Raw genomic sequence first — 24873 nt, forward strand, 5'->3', positions numbered from 1 at the left:
TTCCGTTTTGTTTCAGAGATTTCCCTGCGGTTGCAGAAGCCAGTAGGAAGGACAAAAGATTAGTGTGGAGTGAAAGAACAAATCCTGCATGAGGCTGGAGGGGATGGGCTGGGAGAGGGAGGGAGGAGATGCCCACAGGGTAGCACTGAGGCATCTGAGAAGGTCGTGATTTAAAACTTGAAAAAAGATCCTGTACTTTTATAAAGATGTATTTTATATAGCTTAACACTAAAATATAGTAGGATTTTTTGAGAATGCTATTGTAATATGTTATTGTTTGCACAGACTTTTATGCATAATTCACTCTAAAAGTATACAGTGTATGGTCTACGAAAGAAAAAAAAAAAAAAGGACAGGAAACCCGGCAGGTGTCCAAAGGGTCCATTGAGTTGTTCTGTTTTGGGGAGGGTGGTGACAGGTTCCACGTTGGACCCTGCAGATACCTGGAGGAGCAGGGACGTACTGGGTTCAATCGAGCCCCCAAAGATTCACGCCCACCCAGAACCTTAGGATGGGGCGTTATTTGGAAACAGGGTCTTTGCAGATGTGATGCAGTGAAGGGTCTGAGATGAGGTCCTCCTGGAGGAGGGTGGCCCTACATCCAATGACAGGGTCCTTCTAAGACACAGAAGAGGAGAGACACAGACACAGAGGAGAAGCCACGTGAAGATGAAGGCAGAGACGGGAGGGAGGCGGCCACAAGCCCAGGGACGCCTGGAGCCCCCAGAAGCTGGAAGAGGCAGGAAGGACCCTCCCCTGGAGCCTCTGGAGGGAGTTCAGCCCTGGGACACCTTGACCTCAGATGTCTGGTCCCCAGGATGGGGGAGGATGGATTCCTGTTTCTGTAAGTCACCTGGTTTGTAACGATTTGTAACAAGAGCCTCGGGAAATGAATATAAGGGGCCCCCTGGATGTTGGGGAGAGAGAGACAAACCCACCCAACAGGCACTGCCTTGGGGACCACCCTGCAGCTCACAAGAGAAAGGTGCAGGTGACAGCTGTGCCTTTGACAGCTAGCAGCTCCACGACGATAACTAAAGTCACAAGCATGGATCAGATCACCCTTTGGACTTTAGAAAATCCTCCTTTGTAATATCCAGCCGTCCTGTTGACAACTCTTTTGTTTCTCTCTTATTGGAACTTCCTATTATTGTTGATGGATACAGTATCTTGTCAAACTTCTCTGAAAACATGACTCAAAGTGAGACTTTTAAAAAAATCCCTCTTATGTTCCCTTGTTTGTTTTCACCTTCTCTGAGGTTCCCTGAATTATTGGCTTTCTCTGGGATCTCAAGTCTTTTGCTACCTTGATGTCTCAGACTGTGTAAACCTATCGAACGAGGCGAGTTCGGTGGTTGTTTCCTGTTAAGAATGAGGGTCTACAGAGGACCACTCAAGTTTCCACGTGTGAGCGAGGCTGGGACCCTCGGCATGAGAGAATTAGGAGAACGTTACCGTTAGAGAGCAACCACTGCCTTCCGTCTCTTGACTAAATAAACTGTTCCCACGGTGCCGATGGTTTTCTGGGCGCCGTGCTCATCACAGGAGCTGTGGAGTTCTCCAGGGATCCCTGTGCTTCGTTACTCAATCCTTACTTTCTTTTTTTTTTTTTTTGGCCACACAATGCAGCTTGCAGGGATCCCAGTTCCCCGACCAGGGATCGAACCCGGGCCCTCGGCAGTGAAAAACGCCAAGCCCTAACCACTGGACCGCCGGGGAAGTCCCACTCAATCCTCACTCGTTAGAGCTCGTCTGGGGTCTGGCGTGTCCAGCCCTCCCCAAGCTGCTTCGCCCACACTATCCTACACACTGCCGTCGGCTCCTGGTGGTCCGGAAGTCTGATGCGACTTCTACCCTGTGCGTGACCCCTGCAGCTCCTTCGTGATGTCTGTCTGTATCTACGTTATTCCTGTGTTCCTGAAAATAAACTGTATTATCAGTTTAATGGAAACTTGGGAGAGGGAGACTATGAGGGGGGTGTGTGTGTGTGTGTGTTCGTGTGTGTGTGTGTGTGTGTGCACGTACCAGCAGGCAGGTGGCATCTGTGTGCAGTCAGGTTGCCACACGACATCAGGAGTCTCTGCACTATTGATTCTATGTATACAATAAACAACGAATGCGAACCTACTGTATAGCACAGGGAACTCTACTCAGTGCTCTGTGGTGACCTAAATGGGAAGGAAATCCAAAAAAAAAGGGGATGTATGTATACGTAGAGCCGATTCACTTTGCTGTACAGCAGAAACTAACACAACGTTGTAAAGCAACTCTACTCCAATAAAAATTAGTGAATAAAAAAGTCTCTGGCAATATTTACAATGGGGAGAGGCTGGGAATAAATTACACACACACACACACACACACACACACGCAGACCTCAGAGACACAGGCTGGGTTCCAGACCAACACAATAAAGCAAATACGGCAATAAATCGAGTCACAGGAATTTTTTGGTTTTCCAGGGCGTATAAAAGTGATATTTCCCAGTTGACAGACTGCCCTGTAGTCTATGACGTGTGCAATAGCATTATGTCTAAAAAACAATGTACAGACCGTTTTAAAATAGTTTCTTGCCAAAAACTGCAAACCGTCCTCCGAGCCTTCAGGGACCCGTCGTAGTAACATCAAAGTTCCCTGGTCACAGATACCATCACACATATAATCACAATGAAAACGTTTGAAATATGGCGAGAATGACCAAAATGTGACCCAGAGACACAAAGGGAGAAAATGCTGTTGGAAAAATGGCCCCGACAGGTTTGCTCAAGGCGGGGCTGCCACAAACTGTCAATGTATAAAAAACGCGGCATCTGTGAAGTGCAATAAAGCAAGCTATGCCTGTGTATACATAAATTTAAAACTGTAACTTTCACTGCATCTTCTCAAGGAAGATGTAGTTTGTCTTCTGCTGACAAGCTCAATCTTCCCATCAGTGAAGATGTTTTGCCCGTTTGAAAGTGTTTTGTTATGAAATCCTCAAGTACCCATGAGAATATGGTTCATATAGAAACAGAAAAGATGCTATAAGGGGTCCGTGTGGAAAATGCAACCAGAGATGTTTAGAAAATAGCAGCTGATAGTCAATCACTTTTGGAAAATATACGTATGCCTCTGGACATTTACTTACACTAGGGAAAGGAGGTCTTTTTGACGTGTAATTTATCTCAGGTGTCATAACGAATTAGGGGACAGCGGAGAATTTTATTAAAGAGCTGTTTCCATTGGTATCACTAACAGTGTCTGAGAAATCACTTAAAAACGATCCTCAGGTAGTGGCACCCCAGAAGGAAGGAATTCTGATGTCTGATTTTGTCTACCTACACGACTGCTGAGATTCTTAAGTGTGTAAGCTGTGCTGGTCCAGTGCAGTAGTTACCAGACACATGTGGCTTATTTAAAGTCCAATGAAGTGAGGTTGAATCCAATAAGGAAGTTGGTGATGACCCAGCAATCCCACTCCTGGGCATATATCCAGACAAAACTGTAATCCAAAAAGACACATGCACCCCTACGTTCATAGCAGCACTATTCACAATAGCCAAGACATAGAAGCAACCTAAATGCCCATCGACAGAGAAATAGATAAAGAAGACGTGGTACATATATACAATGAAATATTACTCAGCCATCAAAAAGAATGAAATCATGCCATTTGCAGCAACATCGATGGACCTAGAGATGATCATACTAAGTGAAGTCAGTCAGACAGAGAAAGACAAATATCATACGATACCACTTATATGTGGAATCTAAAATACAACACAGATGAACTTATTTACAAAACAGAAATAGGCTCACAGATATAGAAAACAGACTTGTGGTTGCCAAGGAGGAGGGGAGGTGGGGGAGGGATGGATTGGGAGTTTGGGATTAGCGGATGCAAACTATCATATATAGGATGGATAAACAACAAGGTCCTACTGTAGAGCACAGGGAACTATATTCAATATCCTGTGACAAACCATAATGGAAAAGAATATATATATATATATATATATATATATATATATATATATATATATATATACGTATAACTGAATCACTTTGCTGTACACCTGAAACTAACACAATATTGTACATCAACTATACTTCAATAAAATAAATTTTGAAAAAAGAAGCTGGTACATCAGCTGGTCACCATAGCAACATAGATTACAGGACATGGTCCTCCTGGCACCAAGTTCTGTTGGACCATGCTGCTCTAGAGAATCCAAGAACAAGAGAAGAAGTTTGCTATGAGAGAATCCAGGAGAGGCAGATGAGTCAAGAACTGGGCATACGAACACGCTGAACTAGTCCTGTTGAGTCTACTCCGGAGCCTGGCTCATGTGCATAATAGGGCTGAGGCCGCCATACTGCTCCCCAACTACGTGAATCATTCTTATTTCACGATAGGGGAGAATCAGGACTCAGCCCGAAACTTATTCTTGGTAACAGAACACAGTACTAAAGTTGCATAACAGCCTTTACAAGGTTTAGACCATTCACGTGATAGTTAACGGAAAGCATGCATCCTGCTGAAATATCCCCCAGCTGACCAACCGCTGGGCTCTCGGAGCACAAGAATCTCTCTTCTTCTAAAGCCCCTGACCCCGATCCTTGTCTCGTCTCTCTCTAGCTGATCACATCCCTGAGAGGTGACCCTTCAGTTCTTCAAACTGACCTCACGCTTTGAACTCTCGCCAGGGTAACCGACCGCCAGCAACACATCCATTCTTCCAGGGTCTGGCTGGACAAATGTTCTGGGGTCCCTACTGTGCCCCAGGGTACAGAGTGATACAGAGTGTGGTAGACACAGACCCAGGCCACCTTCAAGCCCCTCAATGTCCACTTCAGAGCCCCCCCACGCTCAAAGCAGCGCCTCTCAAACTCTCTGATCTCAGGATTTCTGGATGCGCTAGAAATCTGTCAAGAACCCTGAGAGGCGTTTGCTGGTGTGGGGCTTGGGGGTACCTCTCGATAGCAGCCATAGTAACAAGTAAAACAAGAACACAGAAAACACAAGAGCCCTCAAGGATGCATCTCACTGGTGGTCAAAGAGACAACCATCATCACACGTCAGGTGGCCACTGGAAACTCCACCCAACACTCATGCGAGAAGGAGAGAGGGAAAAAAAAAAGCAAATAATGCTTTCGTATTCTTACAAAAGTCGTAGTGACCTCATAGAGTCCCACAAGGGACTCCCATGGGCCCCAGGACCCCACTTTGAGAACCACTTTCATCTCAGCTATGGACCGACCTTAGCAACCCATCGCGTAACCGATGCGGTCTTTCAAAAGGCATTTCGTTCTGCCTCTTAAATAGACTATTTCGCAAGAGCCAGCATTTTCCAAACAGGATAAAGAAATATTTTTACAGTCTGTTTAGTTTAGGCTCTGCAAAGGAGACATATTTTGAATGACTATGTTAGGTATTACAATCCGCCCTTTTCATGCTCACTTAGTATCTATTTTGTGATCATTTAAGAGCTCACGGCACTAAATACAGGCATTCTGAAAACCTGAACAAGTGACACATAATCAAATATAACTGTCTCCTATTCAGAGTCTTTCTGATGATTCCCACTTCAAACCACAACCTTGTCACCAAGGTCAAAGGTGTCATTTGAGAATGTGACAAAGACCCACTTTCCCTCAACAATCTTCCTCCAGGATTTCCTGTCAAGGATATCCAATTCCCACAGAATAACCCTCATTCCCCAAAGACTAAGGATGGAGGCCAGGGGGTCTGGGAGGGAGCGACCTAAGGGTCCCCAGGAGTCACCTAAAAGTCCCCCGTGGCCCCAGGATGGGGTAAGTATCCACCCTTCATCTTTGCACGATACAGGCGAACCACGTCCTGGGAAAGCACGTGGAATCCAAACATCTACTAAGAAGACAAAAACGAGTGTGTCTCCCAATGCCCGTGCCTGAGTCTTGCCCAACTGGAGCCAGAGAACATGTTCATAACCCAAAGTACACTGTTCTACAAGCCCGGGCACGGCCAGTCCAGGCAAAGTCAGGACAGCCAGAGACCTGTTTCAAAGGGCAATGCCATGCCAGCCACTTGGGAAGTCAAGTTTAATGCTGGCAACAAATAACATCGATAGAAAGACAATGTCTCCATTCCTCAAGAGCCTTGATAAAAGCTGCTCACTCCGCCTTGATGGCCCTCCTGCAAATCTGCGATCCTTCAAGAATCCACATGCAAGACTCCTGCTGTCTGTGCTACTGAGTGATTCCTGGGCTGGGCTGGCGTCCTCATTTTATACGAAGCCTGCCTTCTACTTTCCTATCGCTGTGTGATGTTTGTCACGATTCGTTACTCTTTTCTGGGCTGCAAAGGAAGCAGCCTGGAACCCGGACCGTCAGAGGCTGCACTGTTTCCAGAACAAAAGCATTCTAAAGGGACAATTCACAAACCACCTTCTGGGGCACACTCGGGACCGTCTACCTAGGAACTACCTGCCCTGCTGACTCAAGAGGAAGGCCAGGCAGCGGGCCTGGCAACAGGAGATGGCTTTTCCCACCCAAAGAGGTGGCCGGTCGCAGGTTTCATCAGAGTATTTTTCAACAGCCAGCAGGGTTCTCACCCCCTCAGCCAAAAACTTTCCAGTGCACGTGGGTGTGTGCACACCCGGGTATGCACTAGTGCAGGGAGAAACAGAAGCACAGAAAATCACTGGGTAACTACAGAAAGAAGTCGGTTTCCCCTTCTACAAAGGTAGGCGATCTCCCATCGATAACCCAGGAGGGAAAGAGCTCAGTCCACACACCCACCCACCCCCCACCCTTACCACGGACGGTTTCGCCAATGGCACCCCAAGTTCTAGATGGGGACTGTAAGGCTGATGTCTGAAGTTGACGGCGCCCTCCTTTCACGTTTGCTTTTAAGGAAGCCGAGCAGCTGTCCTGAAAGGTGCTGCACTTAGAAACAGGCTTCTGGAGCAGGTGGCCGCTGACACGTTTCTCTCCATGCTTATTTCTGCGGCTTGTTCCCCAGGGAAGCAGCTGGGGGTGTTCATTCATGGAGGGGAAACTGTCACGAAGGCAGCAGCAGCTGGGAGAGAGAAGCAAACCTGTGAGAGGGGTCAACCAGCCACAGCGCATAGAGCGCAAGACCCCCCCCAACGACCAAGATGAGGCGGTGAGCCTTTGGGCTGCCCTGGGGTGGTGGGAAAACAGGACGCCGGCTTAGCAGTTCTCCTGGGTCACGATTCCGTTTCTTCCACGGCCCTCTGGGATGCTCAGAGGGGCAGCCCAGAATCTCAATCAAAATACAACACTTTACTACCAGGAAAAGTAAATAAAGACCAAAAAAAGAAAGAAAGAAAAAAAAAAAAAAAACCACTACACAAAGAAGAGTAACATAAACCAAAAGCAAGCAGAAATAAAGACCTAACCCGGGTCTTTGTGTTAGGTCTTTACTAACTTTACAAGCAGAAAACAATGAAATTGAAAACAAGAGACTTCCCTGGTGGTCCAGTGGTTAAGACTCCACGCTTCCACTGCAGGGGGCATGGATCTGATCCCTGGTCAGGGAACTAGATCCCCTATGCCGCGACTAAGACGCAGCGCAGTGAAATAAATACTAATAATAAAAGAAAACAAGAGAGCAATAGAGAAAAAATAATCAGGGCAACAAGAAGCTGCTGCTTTGACCCAAATCGATACAATGGATACCTCAGAATCTGTCACCAGAAGAACATGCTAACCAATCTTTTGCAGGATCAACTAAATGAATGTCTTCACGAGTAAAATCACTGCCAACAATAACTATTTATATTCAAGGATCCAATACTCTGACTCACCGGTGCTTTGTTTTTTTCTGGGTAAATGTTTTTTTCCCTTAAGGTGTAAGGATAAATGGAAACTAGCACCCAGGCAGAATTTCCAAAAGAGGAAACTCTAGATAGGTGGCCTTCTGGATGCCCATTCGATTTGGGGGTGACACTCCAAGCTAGAGTTTTCAATCTGTGCTGAATGATTTTTTTTGGAATCGTCCCCAAACATAAGCTAACTACCCACCTCTCCCCGCTAGCCCCCCGCCCCCCGACTGCACACACCCAGGCACAAGCAGGCGCGGGCACACAAAGCCCTGCCCCTGTCTGCCCCTCCAACCTCAGACCCCAGGTGCCCTCAGCATTACAAAGGCCGTCCTCTGAGCAGCGGAGCCCTGCCGGCCCCACCCAACCCTCAGATCCGCTCGGTCTGGTCTTTTGTTCGGTGAAGTGGCTCCCGAAATAATGACCCAGCGGGGTGAAATCATCGACCGAATCAACCGTCAACTGTTTTACAGGAACCCCGGGGAGGTTGCCCTCCAAACGCCTTCCAGGAGCCGCCTCATCAAAAACGTGTCCAAAGGAGCCACGTCGAGAGAATGCATATAGAGAGCAGCTCACGCACGACATGGGAGCGCTGGGTGCAATGATGTTCAGCAACTCATGCGTCTGAGCAGGGGCTCTGGGAGACGGTTTGTTTTTCCTGTAACTGGAGGCAAAGCCAGCGTGAATTTCCAAATGGTAAGTGGGGTGAACAGACGTGCAAGGTGCCGAAGGTGGGTCTTTTTTTCAAGCATGGAATCACCCAGTGGGAGGGGACCTCGGAGGGGACGTCGGACGCCCAGAGTCTAGTCTCCACAGTCGTCCTCGACGGAGCGGGAGGCAATGGGCCAAGCAGGTGTTGGGGAGGCCACGGCAGCACCTGGCACGAAATAAAGGCTGGAAGGACGGCCCAGAGGGGTCCGACGGGAGCCCCTACATGGGGACAAGGAGACTCCCAGGACGGGTGACAGCCACCCACGTGGAGAATGTCCCCCTCATGTTCCTACACCCCAGGGAAGCAGGACCCGTCCGTGCCGGAGGAGGAAAGGACCTGCATCCTAGAACACACGCCCTCACTCCCTCCGCGGTCTTGGCTGATACAGGGCGTTCCAATGGGACGAGCCTTGGGGACCCTCAGGACGCTTGACTGGAGTTCTCGATGGATAACTTCAAGGGCACTGAATAGTTATGTGTAACATATGCTCCTATTTGGACGCAACCCAGATGCCAAGCGGACGTTTACCGAAGTGCCGTAAGGATGTAGCAAGAGATGCAGTATCCTGTGCACCCAACCCAGCGTACATCGGAGATCCCTCCTCCCCGTGAAACGCAGGGCGGGAATGACACTCCTATTAGGAGCTGCTTAGACGCATTTGTAGTGTTGCTTTTATTATTCTTCCAAGGGTAACCTCGGCGGTGGGGGGAGACTGCCAAGTTCCTCAAAAAAAAAAAGATAAATAAACGTACCCGTGTTGTCCAATCAACCAACATGCTCAAGCCTCCTGGAGAACAATCCGCCCGCCGGCACCTTTACCTCCCGCCTCCAGGTGGACGCAAGCTTCGTTTCTGGGATTCCACGTGGCTAACGGCACCTGCCTCCACGTGGGTCACAGCCGTGTGTCTAAAGGTCCATCCTGGGGCCAGAAGCTCCTCGAAGGTATAAGGCTTTGTCATCTCATCTTGGAGCAGTCCCGTCACTGGGGTTTCTCTTGCAACACGAGAACTGGTGCTGCTTACCCGGGGAGGTGGCAGTTAGTGGTGACACCATTCCAGCCCCTCAAAAGAGGGCACAGATGTGACAGCCTCAGGTAACTCATTAATCCCTTCCCCAGCGTGCACATGCACGCGCACACACACAGACACACACAATTTCCAGCCCCATCTGTTGGTCAGTGGATCTCCCATTTCTCCTCCCAGGTAGTAACGGAAGAGCTTTTTATTATTACTGTGGTCCCTCCATTTGTGGAAGTCAATGCCGCCAGACCAGGGCTGAGGCCAGGCTGGGCGCAGCCATCCACCCGTCACGTGCTCCAAAGCGGTGCCATGTCTCAGGTGAGGCGTACACAGTAGATTAGAAGAATCGGTGCACGATACACAGAATAAGATGTCCTTGTCCTGATCCCCAGAACCCGGGGACATGTTCGTTTACATGGCAAAGGGGAATTGAGTTTCAAGGTGCCAACCACAGAGGTGAATCAGCAGAGCCTTAATAGGGAGATGCCCCTGTGTTAGTTGGGTGAATCCAGTGGAATCACCAGGGTCCTTAGAAGTATCCGAGAGAAACAGGAGAGAAACGGCATGAGAAGGGTTTGACCTGACAACAACGTCTTCAACGACAAAGGAAGATTATCATAAACAAAGGAATGCGGGCGGCTTCTAGAAGCTGGAAACGAATTCTCCCCTGGAGCCTCCCAAAGGCACACAGCCCTGCCCACACCTTGGTTTTAACCCAGCCATACTGGGAATTCCCTGGCGGTCCAGTGGTTAGGGCTGGGAGCTTTCACTGCCGAGAGCACGGTTCAGTCCCTGGTCGGAGAACTAAGATACTGCGAGCTGCACAGCACGGCCCAAAAAGAAAGAAAGAAAAAAAAAAACCCCAGTAATACCATTTCCAGACTCCTAACCCTTGGAACGGCAGGTTAATCAATGCATGTTGTTTTAAGCCACTGAGTTTGAGGCAATTTGTTACAGTAGCCAAAAGGTGGGAAAGGCCACGAGAGAGATCACAACAGGAGATCAAGGGAAGGGGAGCTGGCACTGGGCTTCCTGTGCGGGCCCAGCCCTGCCCACCCCGCTGGCTCCCTGACTCCGGAGTCAGAACAAGGAGGTGCTCTGAGCATCGGAGGGGGGGATGCACGACAGGTACGCCGAAAGGAGCGAGCGCCAAATCCGTGCAAAGACACTATTGTGTGTCCTGGAAAATGGGATGAGGCTGTGTTTGGAAAAGATGATGAAGGTGATGATGATGGTGATGATGATGGTGATGACGGTGGTGATGATGATGATGAAGGTGGTAGTGATGATGGTTGTGATGGTGATGGTGGTGGTGATGATGGTGGTGATGGTGATGCTGATGGTGATGCTGATGATGATGGTGACGGTGGTGATGATGAAGGTGATAATGATGGTGATATGTTGGTGATGATGGTGATGGTGGTGATGACGGTGGTGATGATGATGATGAAGGTGGTAGTGATGATGGTGGTGATGATGGTGGTGGTGGTGATGATGGTGGTGATGGTGATGCTGATGGTGATCTGATGATGATGGTGACGGTGGTGATGATGAAGGTGATAATGATGGTGATATGTTGGTGATGATGGTGATGATGGTGATGACGGTGGTGATGATGATGAAGGTGGTAGTGATGATGGTGGTGGTGATGATGGTGGTGGTGATGGTGATGATGGTGGTGATGACGGTGATGGTGATGATGATGTTGGTGATGGTGATGATGAAGGTGATGATGGTGGTGATGATGATGGTGATGGTGATGATGATGTTGGTGATGATGATGATGGTGATGATGAAGGTGATGATGATGGTGATGGTGGTGATGGTGACGGTGGTGATGATGAAGGTGATAATGATGGTGATGTGTTGGTGATGGTGATGATGAAGGTGATGATGATGAAGGTGATAATGATGGTGATATGTTGGTGATGATGATGATGGTGATGATGAAGGTGATGATATTATGGTGCTTACCTTGGTTCCAATCAGCCAAACCCACCTGGGGTGAGGCTCAACTAGTGCATCATGGGAACTCCAAAGAGGCTGAGGTACCATATGATGCGTTAAAAGGTTCATGGTGTTATGGGCTGAATTGTGTCCCCCCACCCAAACAATTTCATCTTGAAGTCCTAACCCCCAGCACCTCAGGATGGGGCTGTATTTGGAGATGGGGTCTTCACAGAAGTGATGAAGGTACAATGAGGTCACAAGGGTGGGTCCTGATCCCATAGGGCTGCTGTCCTTGTAAGAAGAGGAGATCAGGACACAGACACACACAGAGGGACGACCACGTGAGGACACAAGGAGGAGAGGGCCGTCTACACGCCCAGGAGAGAGGCCTCGGGAGGGACCAGCCCTGCCCACACCTGGATCTCAGTTTCCAGCCTCCAGGGCTGTGTGAAAATAAATTTCTATTGTTCAAGCCGCCCAGTCTGTGGTACATTGTTTCTCTAAGCAAATGAATGCAACAGGAGAAACAAAATGGGGTCCATCCACACACTGAAATATGACTCAGCCATAAAAAGGAATGAAGCACTCACACAGGCTACCAGGATAAAATTCAAGAATGTGAAGCTCAGCGAGAGAAGCCAGACACAAAAGGCCAGACACTGTATGATTCCATTGACATGAAATGTCCAGAACACGCAAAGCCATAGAGACATGGGCTAGTGTTTGCCAGGGGCTGGGGAGTGATTGCTTAATGGGTAGAGAGTGTCCTTTGGGGGATGATGAAAATCTTTTGAAACCAGATAGAGGTGGTGGTTGCACAACACTGTGCCACTGAATTGTTCACTTTAAAACAACCTTCTGTGAATTTCAATTAAACGAAAGTTCCCCTAGTGTCAGAAGTGATGCTCATGATGTTGGTGGAGGGTGGCAGGATGTGGCAGCAGGTGGCGGAAGGTGATGGTGATGATGTAGATAATGACAAAGACGTCTCCCAGGCAGATCAAACTAACCATGTCCCGAACGGTACTCCTGGCCTTTTCCCCCAAACACTGCTCCATCCCTAACCCCCTCAATGCCTCCAAGGGGTGGCACAGCTTTCCAATCAGGTAACCCCCAAACCTTGGAGTTACCCCTGATTCTTGTCTCAGCCACTGTTAGGGACGGCATGTCTGTGTCTCCCCCAGATTCATACGGTGAAGCCCTAACTGCTGGTGGGACCGTATTTGGACATGTAACCTCTAAGGAGGTAATGAGGTCATATGGGTGGAGTCCTGAGCCAAGAGGGCACTCCCTTCTCTCTGCACAGGCACCCAGGAAAGGGCGTGTGAGGACATGGCAAGAAGACACCCATCTGCCAACCAGGAACCCTCTGGTCTCACCAGAAACCCAATCAGCCAGCACCCTGACCATCTGGGGAGAAAACCCCCAAATGCCCCGCCCTGCCTCACTCCCCCCGGAGGTCCCTGTGAAAAATCAAGGGAGATGTCTGTGCTCCGACCAGAACACTAGGTATGATCTTGAAAAAGTGAACCTTCCTTTCTCAGTTCTTTACTGTTCTTCCCAGCAAGAAAGAGCATTTGTAGTTTTCAAAGAAAAGAGGAAAAAGGGAAACGTTTCTAAATGGTGTGAAGGTGGTGACATGTGGGTGTTTGAAAACAAACAAACAAACAAACTTGGGGGACAATACCAAGAAAGCCCCAAGAAGTTGTTTCTGAGACTGAAGATGTACTGAGAATCGTGAACACGTGTTTCTCAGGAAGAACATCGCGCTTACAAAAGCTTCAAGTCACCCCGGAAAGGGGAAGCTTGTGTCTGTGTCACGTGGTGTTTCTGCCCTTTTCTTGCAGTGACAGACATGGCCTCCTTGGTGGTCCCCAACTGTGGAGAGACCCATCCCAGAAGCAGGTCTGAGACCAGCATCATGGCGCCATGCCCTCATCCCCACGGGTGAGCCAAGTCGGGACAAGGAGGGTCGTCCCCAGATCCAGGGAGACAGGTGCCCTCCTGTAAGGAAGCCAGGATGTGACGAGGTGAGGCTGGTGCTCCGGCAGCCCCCTGCACCCCAAAGGCAGAAGCTCAGGAGGAAGAGGGCAAGGCGACATGTAAGGAGAAGTCAACCCAGTGTCACGGACTGGATGTCTGTGTCCCCCCAAATTCCCATGTTGAAGCCCTATCCCCCCCTCCCCCACCAACGTGACGGTATCCAGAGGTGGGTCTTTGCGAAGTAATCAGGATGAGATGAGGTCATGAGAGTGGGGTTCCCAGGATGGGATTAGTGTCCTTTTAAGAGCTTTCTACTCTCCACCATCTGAGCACACAGCAAGAAGACAGCCAGTGCAACCCAGGAGACTCTCACCAAAAGCCAACCACGCTGGCACCTTGATCTCGAACTTCCAGCCTCCAGAACTGGGAGAAATCAATCTTGTGTTGCTGATAAGACACGCAGTGGACGGTGTTCTGTTACGGCAGCTGGTGCCAATCAAGACAACAAGGTCGGGATGGATTCAAGATGGCGCCCCTTGGCCTGACCACATGGGAACTAACTCTGCCCCATCCAGCTCGGGCGATGACCTCTGTCAAACAGTGAGTTCTGCTTTAGCCGCACCCACATGCTGTGTGGGATGAGGACGCCCTCGGAAAGTACATGTAACCCAGTGTCCTCCACCTCCAAGGATTTGGGGAAACCGCTTCATGGACCAAGCTGTAAAGCCACGTAGAAATCAACTCTGCAATTCTGTCTGGCAGGTGTATTAGTTTCCTGGGGCTCCCACAAACTGTGAGCTTAAAGCCACAGGCATCCATCCTCCCCCATCCTGGGGACCAGACGTCTGAGGTCAAGGTGTCCCAGGGCCGTGCTCCCTCCAGAGACTCCAGGGGAGGGTCCTTCCCGCCTCTTCCAGCTTCTGGGGGCTCCAGGCGTCCCTGGGCTTGTGGCTGCATCCCTCCCGTCTCTGCCTCTGTCTTCCCGGGGCTTCTCCTCTGTGTCTGGGTCTCTCCTCGTCTGTGTCTCTCCTCGTCTGTGTCTTAGAAGGACCCTGTCATTGGATGTAGGGCCACCCTCCTCCAGGAGGACCTCGTCTCAGACCCTTCACTTCATGACATCTGCAGAGACCCTGTTTCCAAACAAGGTCCCGTTGCCAGGTTCTGAGAGGACATGAATTTGGGGGGAGAAGGGGGACTCTAGCCAACCCAGGACAGCAGGTTCTGTGTGCACGTGTCTGTGACCCTGTCTCTCTCACTGACTGCACATTTCTCCTCCCGGCTGGTCCTCACCTGATCCTTACCATCCTATACTTTCTATCCTCTGGCCCATTTTCCTTTTCTCCTCCTGCGCAGGGAACTACTGACTGGCTCTGCATCTCCTAAGCTTCTCTTCCCAAAGTCCCACCCCTCCTTCCACCCCCGCCGTCCCCTTGGAGATGGAAAGTAAGAAAGCAGAGTGCGTAAGATGAAGAGGACATGGAACAGGCAGACCCATGGAGACAGAGAGCAGATGTGGGTTCCCAGCAGCCGGAGGAGCAGGAAACAGGGGGTGACTGCTCACAGATTTGGGGTCACCCTGAGGGGGCAGCAGACGAAAATGTTCTGGAACCTCACAGAGATGAGGGTCGTGCAACTTTGTGACTGTGTAAAGCACCACGGCATGGTTCCCTTTGAAATGGTTCCTTTTGTGTTATGTGAACTTCGCTGCAATTTTTAAAAAACGAGAAGGAACAGGGACTTCCCTGGCGGTCCAGTGGTTAAGACTCCGCGCTTCCAATGCAGGCGGCTCGGGTTCGATCCCTGGTCAGGGAACTAAGATCCCACATGCCACCAGAAGTGGCCAAAAAACAAGTAAAAGGTTTTTTTTAAATGAGGAGGAACAGCATGCAGGACTTCTGTAAGACGAAATATTCTTTTCTAGTATTTTCCGTAATTTTATAAAAAGAAATATTCTTTTCTCGTATTTTACCTAACTTTCCAAGTTCCTGTGACGCTCTTAAGTTGACACCACCATTCACACCCACTCAAGGTGAATCAGATTAAAAGGTGAACACAATTTTCTGGGTATCGCTACACAATAAGCAACGTTCCCTCCTAATGGCTTCTGTCAACATCGCCCCGGGAGAAGTCATTCACATGCAGTGGGAAATCTCCCCAGTTCAGAGGCGTGTTGCTCCTGTGATGGTTTGGGAGTCCAGGTGGGAGGAAGAAAAATTAGGGCCAGTTCTGGGGAACCAAGAGTGCATGAGAGAATCTTATCAGCAGGGAGGAAAATGAACATAAGAGACAACAGTGCAGGTTTAATTACTCACTACGGAAGGTCTCCTCTGTCTTAAGAAAAAACAACTTTCTGACAGCGTGATGTGATAGTAAAAAAATACAAAGAGTCAGGCGTGAGCGCGTTTCTGTGGTCAGGGAATGAGCTTTGTGCCTTGATCTCGGTGCTGGTGGTTGCCCAGATGGATGTACAGGATAAAACCGCACAAAACTACAGGCATGCCCCCTCCTCACAAACTCAAAAGAGTTCCCATGAAAAGTGGGAGCGCCGATTAAGGTCTGTGATCTCTTAGCAGGATGGACCCCACGCCGGCGCGCGTCCTGGTTTTGATATTGTGTGACACCTACAGAAGACGTCACGGGGGAAAACTTCATGAAGGGTGCATGGGCCTAGGTGCAGGTTTTGGAATCCCCCGTGCGCCTATCATTATTTCAAAACGTTTATCTTTAATAGCACCATTGTTCGTGCTCATAGCAAGAAATCAAGCTTGGTTACCGGGACCAGGAATGTGGACCAGGGCACTGCACACCATTCTTTCTGTGACTGAGCCTGTTTTTCAATCTATGAAATCAGTTTGGCCAAGACAGGGCCCAAGGTCCCTTCCACGCTCTTTAAAAAATGCCCATGAGGGGCTTCCCTGGTGGCGCAGTGGTTGAGAGTCTGCCTGCCGATGCAGGGGACACGGGTTCGAGCCCTGGTCTGGGAAGATCCCACATGCCGCGGAGCAACTAAGCCCGTGTGCCACAACTACTGAGCCTGCGCGTCTGGAGCCTGTGCTCCGCAACAAGAGAGGCCGCGATAGTGAGAGGCCCGCGCACCGCGACGAAGAGTGGCCCCCGCTCGCCGCAACTAGAGAAAGCCCTCGCGCAGAAACGAAGACCCAACACAGCCATAAATCAATCAATAAATAAATTTAAAAATGGTCTACATCAAAAAAAAAAATCTTTAAAAAAAAAATTAAAAAAATAAATAAAAAAATAAAAAATGCCCATGAGATTTTTCACCAACACAAGCTGAGCTTTCTTCCAAGCTGTCTGAATTTGCGGAGAGCTAATCAACCTAAAACACGGACAACTTCCCGTTGACAGTTTATCCAGGAGCACAGAATAAAGGCATCTGAGACCTTACTCATCACTGACTCTCCTCCTTATTCTACCTCAAAGGTGTCATGGCCGCCCCGTGAACTGGGCCGTCTGCTTCCAGCTGGGTCCTGGTATCCTGGTGCCAACCCTCCTGGGGGTCCTGCCATCTGAACAGCCACTGCCGGTTTTGCTAAATCATGCAGAAGCACATCTGTGCCCACCTGCTGCGTTCCACCTGCGCTGCAACCGTCCTTGGGGGATTGTGAGTCAGCAATTCAGTCCCACGGGCGCCTCCCCCGGGGCCCAGCTCACAGGCAAAAGAACAGGATGAAAAAAATGGCTGTTGGTGAGAAAAAGAAGAGCTCACACACCGGAGTGGAGATCAGACCAGGTGAAAATGCACAACTGTGTGAGGCCAGAGCTTCAGAACTTCAGGGTGGAGGAGAAGCCCAGCCAGCCTGGTCCTTCCACCCTGACTCATTCTGGAAGGCTCCAAGGGGGTGGGGATTGTGGTATGTTAAGAAAGGCTGAGAGGTTTGTCGGGGTGGTTGTTTTGTTTTGTGTTTTTTTGTGTGGGTTCGTTTCAAGTTGTGGAAAACAGCCTTGCTCAGCTAGAGAAATGCATGCAGATGGCCTCAGACGATTCAGAGCCACTGGGGGTGCCTGTTTGCGATGGGGGACAGTTAGGAATGGGTCCAGGAGCAGTCAAAAGGGAACTTAAGTTTCCTGGGCCCGAAGCTTAGGATGAAGAGGCACCATGCTGGTCCCAACTGTGTTCTAACTGTGGGTAAAGAGCCCAACATAGCCCCTCACTTTTGTCCATGACACCTTATGGTCTAAAGTTACTGGAAACTGTAACACCTCTGATGGGTTTGGGATTTTTAAAAAGCTTATTCTTAGTTTCTTAAATTAACCATACACAGATAAATCTGGAATATTAAAGAAAGTTCTGGCAAAAGGTGATTTTAAAAAGCCACCAAAGCTGCAAAGCCACACAAACACACACACACACACGCACACACACACACCCTGGGCCCCAGGCCCCTGCTGGTCCAACATCCTGAACGTGTGTGACCTGGCTCTCCCTTCACACCCTTGGAACCCACAGGAAGTTATCCTTGAAGAGTAAGTATCTTCTTCATTAAGAAAGGGAAAGACAACTGGGGAGCTCATTTCCCCCCCACCCGGCCCTGCTCGGTCCCCAGAGGCAGTGACATTCTATTTTTAAGGACAAGATGGCTCACTGGGAACCCTATGCCCACTAGGCAGCACCCAAAGGGCCCCCAGGCAGCTGCAGACACCAGGCTACATCACGTCCGCAGCCCACCCACCAGCCCATGCCCTGCCTGATGCCCTGGCACCTTTCACAATAGACTTGCTTAAGTGCCCAAAACAGATCCAGTTGCCAGCGCTGTGTGCCAAGGGCCGGCGGGTCCTCCACCAACTTTCCATTGTTGAATTGTGTTTCCACCTACCGGTGTGACTGCACTGGTTTAGGTTTCTATCCTCATCTCCTACCTTGCAAAACACAGCGAGCTTTTAAAGCAGCCCTGCAGAGCGCCCCAGAGGGAGGGAGGGAGGGAGAGACAGAGAAAAAGAAAGGGAGATAGAAGATGGAGAAGATGAGACAGAGAGACAAAGAGAGAGAAAAAAACAGGAAAGGGAGAGAGAGATGGACAGAGAGAGAGAGAGAGAGAAAACGAAGGAGGAGATGGGCGAGAAGGCTTAGAGAGAGAGGAGGAGAGAAGCAGGAGAGAGGGAGGGTGCCTTCTGTCCCCTCCGTCCCAAGTCGGGTTTCCTAGTCCCAAACCAGGCTTCCCGGGCACCCCTTCCTCACAGCCAACTACACACGGGCAAAAGGCTACTGACGGAAAAGGGAAGGCTTCAAGGCCACTCTGAGTAGTTTTAATGCCACTCTGGCTGTGCCCCTTGGTCATATGAAGCCCCAAGCCATGCCCTTGAGGCCAATGCTTCCTCCCTTCCAAGAGAGGGTGGGTAAGGGCCCGAAAAAGTACCTGGGTACCCCTGCTCCAGGATCATTTACGGTATGTGCCCCCTTCCCCACTGATTCTTTCCTGACAGGTTGGGACAACTCCCTTAGCAACAGAGAGTTGCTAAGAAGCCACAAGCTGGCTTGAGCCCACAGCTTGAAGGCAGCGCCCTTGTGGAGTTGGGATATTCTGACCCACTCAGGGCGGGCTCCATACACCAACACGTTTTGGGATCCAAGCACTCAGGGAACTGGAGACTTCACGCTTCCAGCTGCCTAGGAGTGGTCAGGCTCAAAGGAGGACGACAAAAAGGAAATCAGTGCCGGATAAAAGAAATGCCCAGTTCCGGATACACAGACGGAAAATACGGCAGGGTAAGGAAATGCGTTAACTCACCCCCAATGCCGCCCCGCGCCCCTAAAACGCCACGGGACACCGGGCCCCCCAGTTCCAGATACGCTCTCAAGTCCAGGCGGGAGCGTCCTGACGCGGGGCAGAGGGGGAGCCTGGCCAACGTGAGGTCTGCAGGGGTCTCCGCGGCCGCCGCCGCCTCCGTCCCCGGGGGCCCCTGCCTGGGAGGGCGCGCGACGTCCTCAATGTGACGTGACCCCAGCAAGTTCTGTGACGTCGGGGGGGCCCAGACACCCGGGAGGTTGATGGGGGGCGGGGGGGAGGGTCTAAATCAGGAGACTTTGGAGGTGCGGGGCAGAGCGCCCGCAGGCGGGGAGGCTCTCGGGGGCCGGAAGGAAGCCCTCCAAGTCTCGGGGCGTTCGGGGGACCCAGGGCGCAGGGGGAGCCCCGCGCGGAGACCCCGAGCAGGCGGGACCAGGCAGGGCCCTCCCCGGGCGGCGGCCGGGCGACCGCACACAAGCCTTTTGTCTGACGCCGGCTTCCCGGGCGGCGCCGAGCGCCCCAGCGGGCCGGGTCCCCGCGCGTCGCACTCACCCACGGTGGCCAGCGTGTCGAAGTCCTGCGAGCGGTAGGCGGGCGGCTCCGGCGAGGGCGCCCCGGGGCCGGGGAAGAGCGCGGGCGCGCCGTCGGGGGTCTCCCCCGAGCTCTCTCGGGAGTCGGCGTCCGCCGCGGCCGCCTTGGCCAGCCCGGGCGCCTCCATGGGGGCGCGCTCAGGTCCGGGGGGCGCGGGGGGCCGAGCTTCCCGGGACGCAGCCTCGGAGGGCGGCGCGGCGGCGGTGGCGGCATCAGCGGCGCCCACCCATGCGCGGCCCCCGCCTCCCGGTCGGCGGCCGGGCGCAGCTGGCGGCGCGGCGGGGACAATGGCGGGGCGCGGGGCGGCGCTCAGGGCAGGAGCGGCGGCGGCAGCCGGTGGGAGTAGCCAGCGGCCTCTGAGGGCGGGCGCGGCGCGGCCTGGGCGGGGGGCGCGGCCCGGGCGGGCGGGCGCGAGGCGGGGTCCTGGCCGCGGGCGCCCGGCAGCCTGTTCATCCCTCTCGTCCCGCGCCCGCCGCCGCCGCGCGGGCGCTGCGTGCGCGCTGCTGGGGGGCCGGGCGGAAGCGGCCTGGGCGGGGCCGCGCGCTCCCTCCGCCCGCCCGGCTGGGGGCGTGGCCCGCGCCGCCGCGCCCCGCCCCGTCCGCGCCCCCGCGCCGGGACCTCAGGGCCCGGGCGCCAGGGGCCTCGCCCGCCATTCTGGGGCGGGCGCGGGCGCGGGCGGCGAGGTGTCCGCGCGGCCTCCGCGCCCCGGGGCGCCCCGGGGATGGAGTCTCGGCCGAGCTCCCCCTGGAGACGCGCGGGCCTGTCCCCGCGCCCGCTGCGCCCCAGCCCGGAAGGCTGGGGGGAGGCGGGACCGGCTGGGGAGCGGGAGGGCGTGGTTCAAAGAAAAGTAAAGTTAAAACATAAAGCTGGAGTTGGAAGCGGATGGGGCGCGCTCCGCCGACCGCGCGGTGCCCGCGAGTCCCGGCGGGCGGTCGCCACGTCTGGCGAATAACCCCCGGGACCAAGGCCGCTCCCAGCCCTGGCTTGCTGGACTGCAGTCATGTAAGATACGCACCGCGGGGCAGGCGCGCAGTTGCGCTCCCGGAGCGTTTCTTGACAGCCTCCGATAAATCTTTTAATTATTTCAAAAGAACTATTTTTAAAAATATTAAGAGGCAGGTAACAATCAGAGAACTACCAAAGTGCAGCGCATGCAACTTGCCGGGCCGCTGGTGTAAACACACCAGGGACGATTTCGGAAAGGAAACGCAGGACGGTCACAGACACACAGCGATAGCGTTTGGTTTTTCCTAATGGGAAGTGTGTCCCAGGCCATCTTTGGTTATAGCTATACCCCCAAAATGTCGGGGCTGCATCTGAAATGCAAATGTACCTACACGGATCCGACCACTGTTTTTCCGGGGATCTGGTTAAAGTGCTCCTTGGACCACAGCGGGCCGGGCAAGGAACGCCTGGAATCGGTCTTTCTGAGCAGCCCCCAGGGCTATCCGGGCCGCAGGTCCGCGGACCACAGTCTGAGCAGCGAGAGGGCACCGTGCCTGCCCTACTGTTTGGCGGGATTCCAGCGATTCCGCCCTTGAAAGGGAGGGTCCTGCCCCTGAGTCCTCGGGTCGGCGTGGGGACGGTCTGTCGCAGAGGCCAGAACTTCAGAAAGGAGGCGTTTTACGGGGGACCAGGCCAGGCCTGCCTCGCTTGGCCAACTGGGAGGGGGTGACAGGAAATCAGAACCGGCTCTGGGTGTGCTGTTCTGGCCCCCGGCTGCCAGCCGCGCCCCAGCCCTCCTCTGCACATTGTGGGTGGCTTTTTCCCCGGGCGAGACGCTTGCTCTCTGCTGGTTGCCACATCTTGCTTGAGCTGGAATGCGAAAAATGCGCTCCAGGAGCGGGCCGCGTGCGCCCCAGCGGCTGCTTAGACAAGGGCTGGTCCCCTGCGCTCAGGCCACCAGGCCGTGCCCCGCGGAGGGGCGACCGGGCCGGTCCACGCCGGGCAAGGGCGCGTCTCCACGCGGAGCGCGCGCCCGCTCCCCGCGGATGCGACCTTGTGACTGCGGTCGGGCTGGCTAATTAAGGTCGACGGTCAAGGCTCGGGTTTCACACCCAGGGAAAGGCACGCCTTGCCCTTCTAATGGCAGCCGGGGAGGAAAAAGTAACAGAGACGCTGGCAGAGTTAAACTCTGGGTGGCGGAGTGGATCTGACCCTTCCTCGCCCGCCCGGGGCTTGACCGCATGCCCACCTGTTCCCATAAATATCCCGGCGGGTTTCACAACACCTTGATGAACAAAGCCGCTTTCACCTGGAAGGCTCATAAAAATTCTTTGGAAACCACAGCATATTTCTTGAAAGGCAAAAAAGAAAAAAAGCCCTGCAAGCGAGGCATTACTGGGTCATTTGTACCGCCTTTGTGATGAGCAGTCGGTGGTGATGGGGCAGGGAAATACCGAACTCTGCAACCCAGCGGACTAAATGCTCCCCGTACGCAGAATGAGCTCTAAAGTCAACGCCGAAACAGGTGTAGGCGGTGTTGAATAAGGGAGAGAGAAAAAGGGTGGTCCATGAGGGCAGCTGGACACTTCTTTTGGAATTGCATATATTTGTAAATATGTATGTATATGAGTAGATACGTATATATGTGTGCGTGTGTATACTGAGTTAAAATAAAAAGTGTACAGTTGCCTTCACAAAGTTTACAATTTCTATATATTATTATATATATTACATTCCAATATGTTCTGATATATATTCTAAAATGTGTTTACCAGCCTTCACAGACTTTACAATTTATATGTGTATAATAGATATTAAATATCACGTATTATATTCTAATCTATTCTGATACATGTTTTACAGTATATATTCTAAGCTATTTGATTATGTTCTAATATATATATTCCAAAAGAAGTGTTCAGCTGCCCTCACAGGCTTTATATTTATATATACATATTAGATATTATTTATATCACATATATTCTAACCTATTCTGAATATATATTCTAATATGTCTTATTATATGTTCTAATATATATATTCCAAAAGAGGTTTTCAGCTGCCCTCACAGACTTTACATTTTTTTATGTATATAATATTAGATACTATTTATACCCCATATATTCTAATCTATTCTCAGATATATAGTCTAATGTTTTATTATATGTTCTAATATATATATATTCCAAAAGAAGTTTTCAGCTGCCTTCAGACGCTACAATTTATGTATAATATTAGGTATTATTTATGTGATATGACTACATTCTAATATATTCTGGAATATACATTCTAATATATTTTATTATACATTCTGATTCAGAGAAGTGTTCAGTTACAGGAGTACGGTTTCCGATTTCCGTGGTCAGACTTTACTGTCATTCAGACGAAGCCGTGGTGTAGTAGGAATAGCCTAGGTCATTTCTCATGCTCAGTGATTTTGTTCCTATTTCTCAGGTGATCTGTTGCATAGCCACGTAGGGGGGTTTTGTGCTTTCATTCGTCACCAGTGAATGTCTTCCTGGCAAGGAGTGATTCAAATATTTATAAGCGCTCACTTTTAGTAGGTTTGCAATCCTCTGCTTCTTCGTTTTCCCTTGTCCGGACGGCCCTGTGGTGGGTTTGCGTTGGTTTAACGCGCTAGGAATTCGTGATAACCTAGTTAGTTGGCTACGTTCTATTAGAATCCTGGGCACTTCTGCCTCCACGGATGGACCTCTGCTGTCATGACGGGTCACAGATGATGGTACCTATTTCATCATTATGATCAGTACACCCACAGTCATCAGAGGCCTGCCCCGGTGGGAGCCCAGCTGAATCCCCACCACTCACAAAGCGTCTCCATGCACCCCAAGGGCTGTATTTTGGTGCCTGGCTCTCTATTTTATGCAAAGTGGACCCCCTTTTCAGACAGCTTCAACTTCACCTGTTGAATAAGCGTTTGACCCAACATACGTGGATAACTTTTGTTCTAGCAATGGCCTTCCTGCTGATGGAAATGAAGTTTCCACCATGGAGATGTCACACACACTGCCCTGGTTAGGGAGGTCATGGACCCCAAATGGGCTGAGAGCATTGAACTCATCCAAGGTAGAATCTTGGATAGTTAAATATGTGCACATTTGGGTAAAATCAAGCAATCCACCATCACTAAAATAAAACAAAACCCTAAGCCACCCTCTCTACAAACCGAAGTTTAAAAATCTGAAAAAGTACAAGGACATTTGACTGTCACACTGCTCTTATTCATGTATGGAGCTCCAACGTCTATGAATAATGTTTTTATACGTGTCTATTTACTCGGAGGCTTTTCTTGAGAGATTTCAAAGGGAACTGTAGAGGAACATGTTGAGAATAGACACATTGCCTGGGATAGACCAGCCTGTAATTAGAAGATGGTGCATTTACTCATCACCGAAGATATGCAGGAAAGTTTTTACTTGTCAGATGCTGAAGAGATTCATGGAAAATCTAAGCTGTGATGCTGGAGGAACACAGGTGGGTCATTCTTCCCGAAACGTGAGTACATATGGTGGAAGGAAGCGTCCTTCATCCGAAAGAGAAGTTAACATTCTGTGCCCCTGTGGCTACTGCTTAACTGGATTTCTGAACTTGAACTTTAAAAGTCATATTTTACCCAAGGAATCATAGTGATGGTTAGAAAGTAAGGATGATTAGGAAGTAAATATGATGACTTAAGAGAGATTTCACCAAGGGCATACATCATTCTGTTCCATCATATGTTAACGTGGTTTCCTTTCCCTACCTAAAATCTCAAGTTGTGAAAATGAATGAGTGGGGTGGACCCCGTGAGCCACGGTGACCTGCATCCTAGAATCCACAAACCAGACCTGTCACTTGGGTCAGGCGGTAATCAGTGTCCTTTTAGCTCATGTGCTAGTGTCCGGAGCTTTCCACGAATTCTAAGTACCACAAAGCAACATGAGAAAAATTATATCAAATCAAGTCGTATCTGTCTCTAGACATTATAAATAATATTCTAGTACCAACTGTTATCTACTTGGGATTAAAAGCTTCTTTAGATTCTCACCTTGTATGCTATTAAAAAGTACCACAAAGGGCTTCCCTGGTGGCGCAGTGGTTGAGAATCTGCCTGCCAATGCAGG

At 50.9% G+C, this 24873-nt stretch overlaps 1 protein-coding gene across 1 annotated transcript in view; it reads right to left on the bottom strand.

The window, feature by feature from the left end:
- LOC309653441 (cAMP-dependent protein kinase catalytic subunit PRKX) overlaps positions 1-20270 on the bottom strand; it is an 86835-nt gene extending 66565 nt beyond the window's left edge. Inside the window, exon 1 of the mRNA XM_082448136.1 lies at positions 19766-20270. Within this exon, the coding sequence (XP_082304262.1) occupies positions 19766-19931 (166 nt within the window). The 5' untranslated portion in view covers positions 19932-20270. The remainder of the gene's footprint in view (positions 1-19765) is intronic.
- Positions 20271-24873: the final 4603 nt, after the last annotated feature.

This window comes from Balaenoptera physalus, assembly GCF_965194825.1.
Source record: "Balaenoptera physalus genome assembly, chromosome: Y".
Taxonomy (NCBI): Eukaryota; Metazoa; Chordata; class Mammalia; order Artiodactyla; family Balaenopteridae; genus Balaenoptera; species Balaenoptera physalus.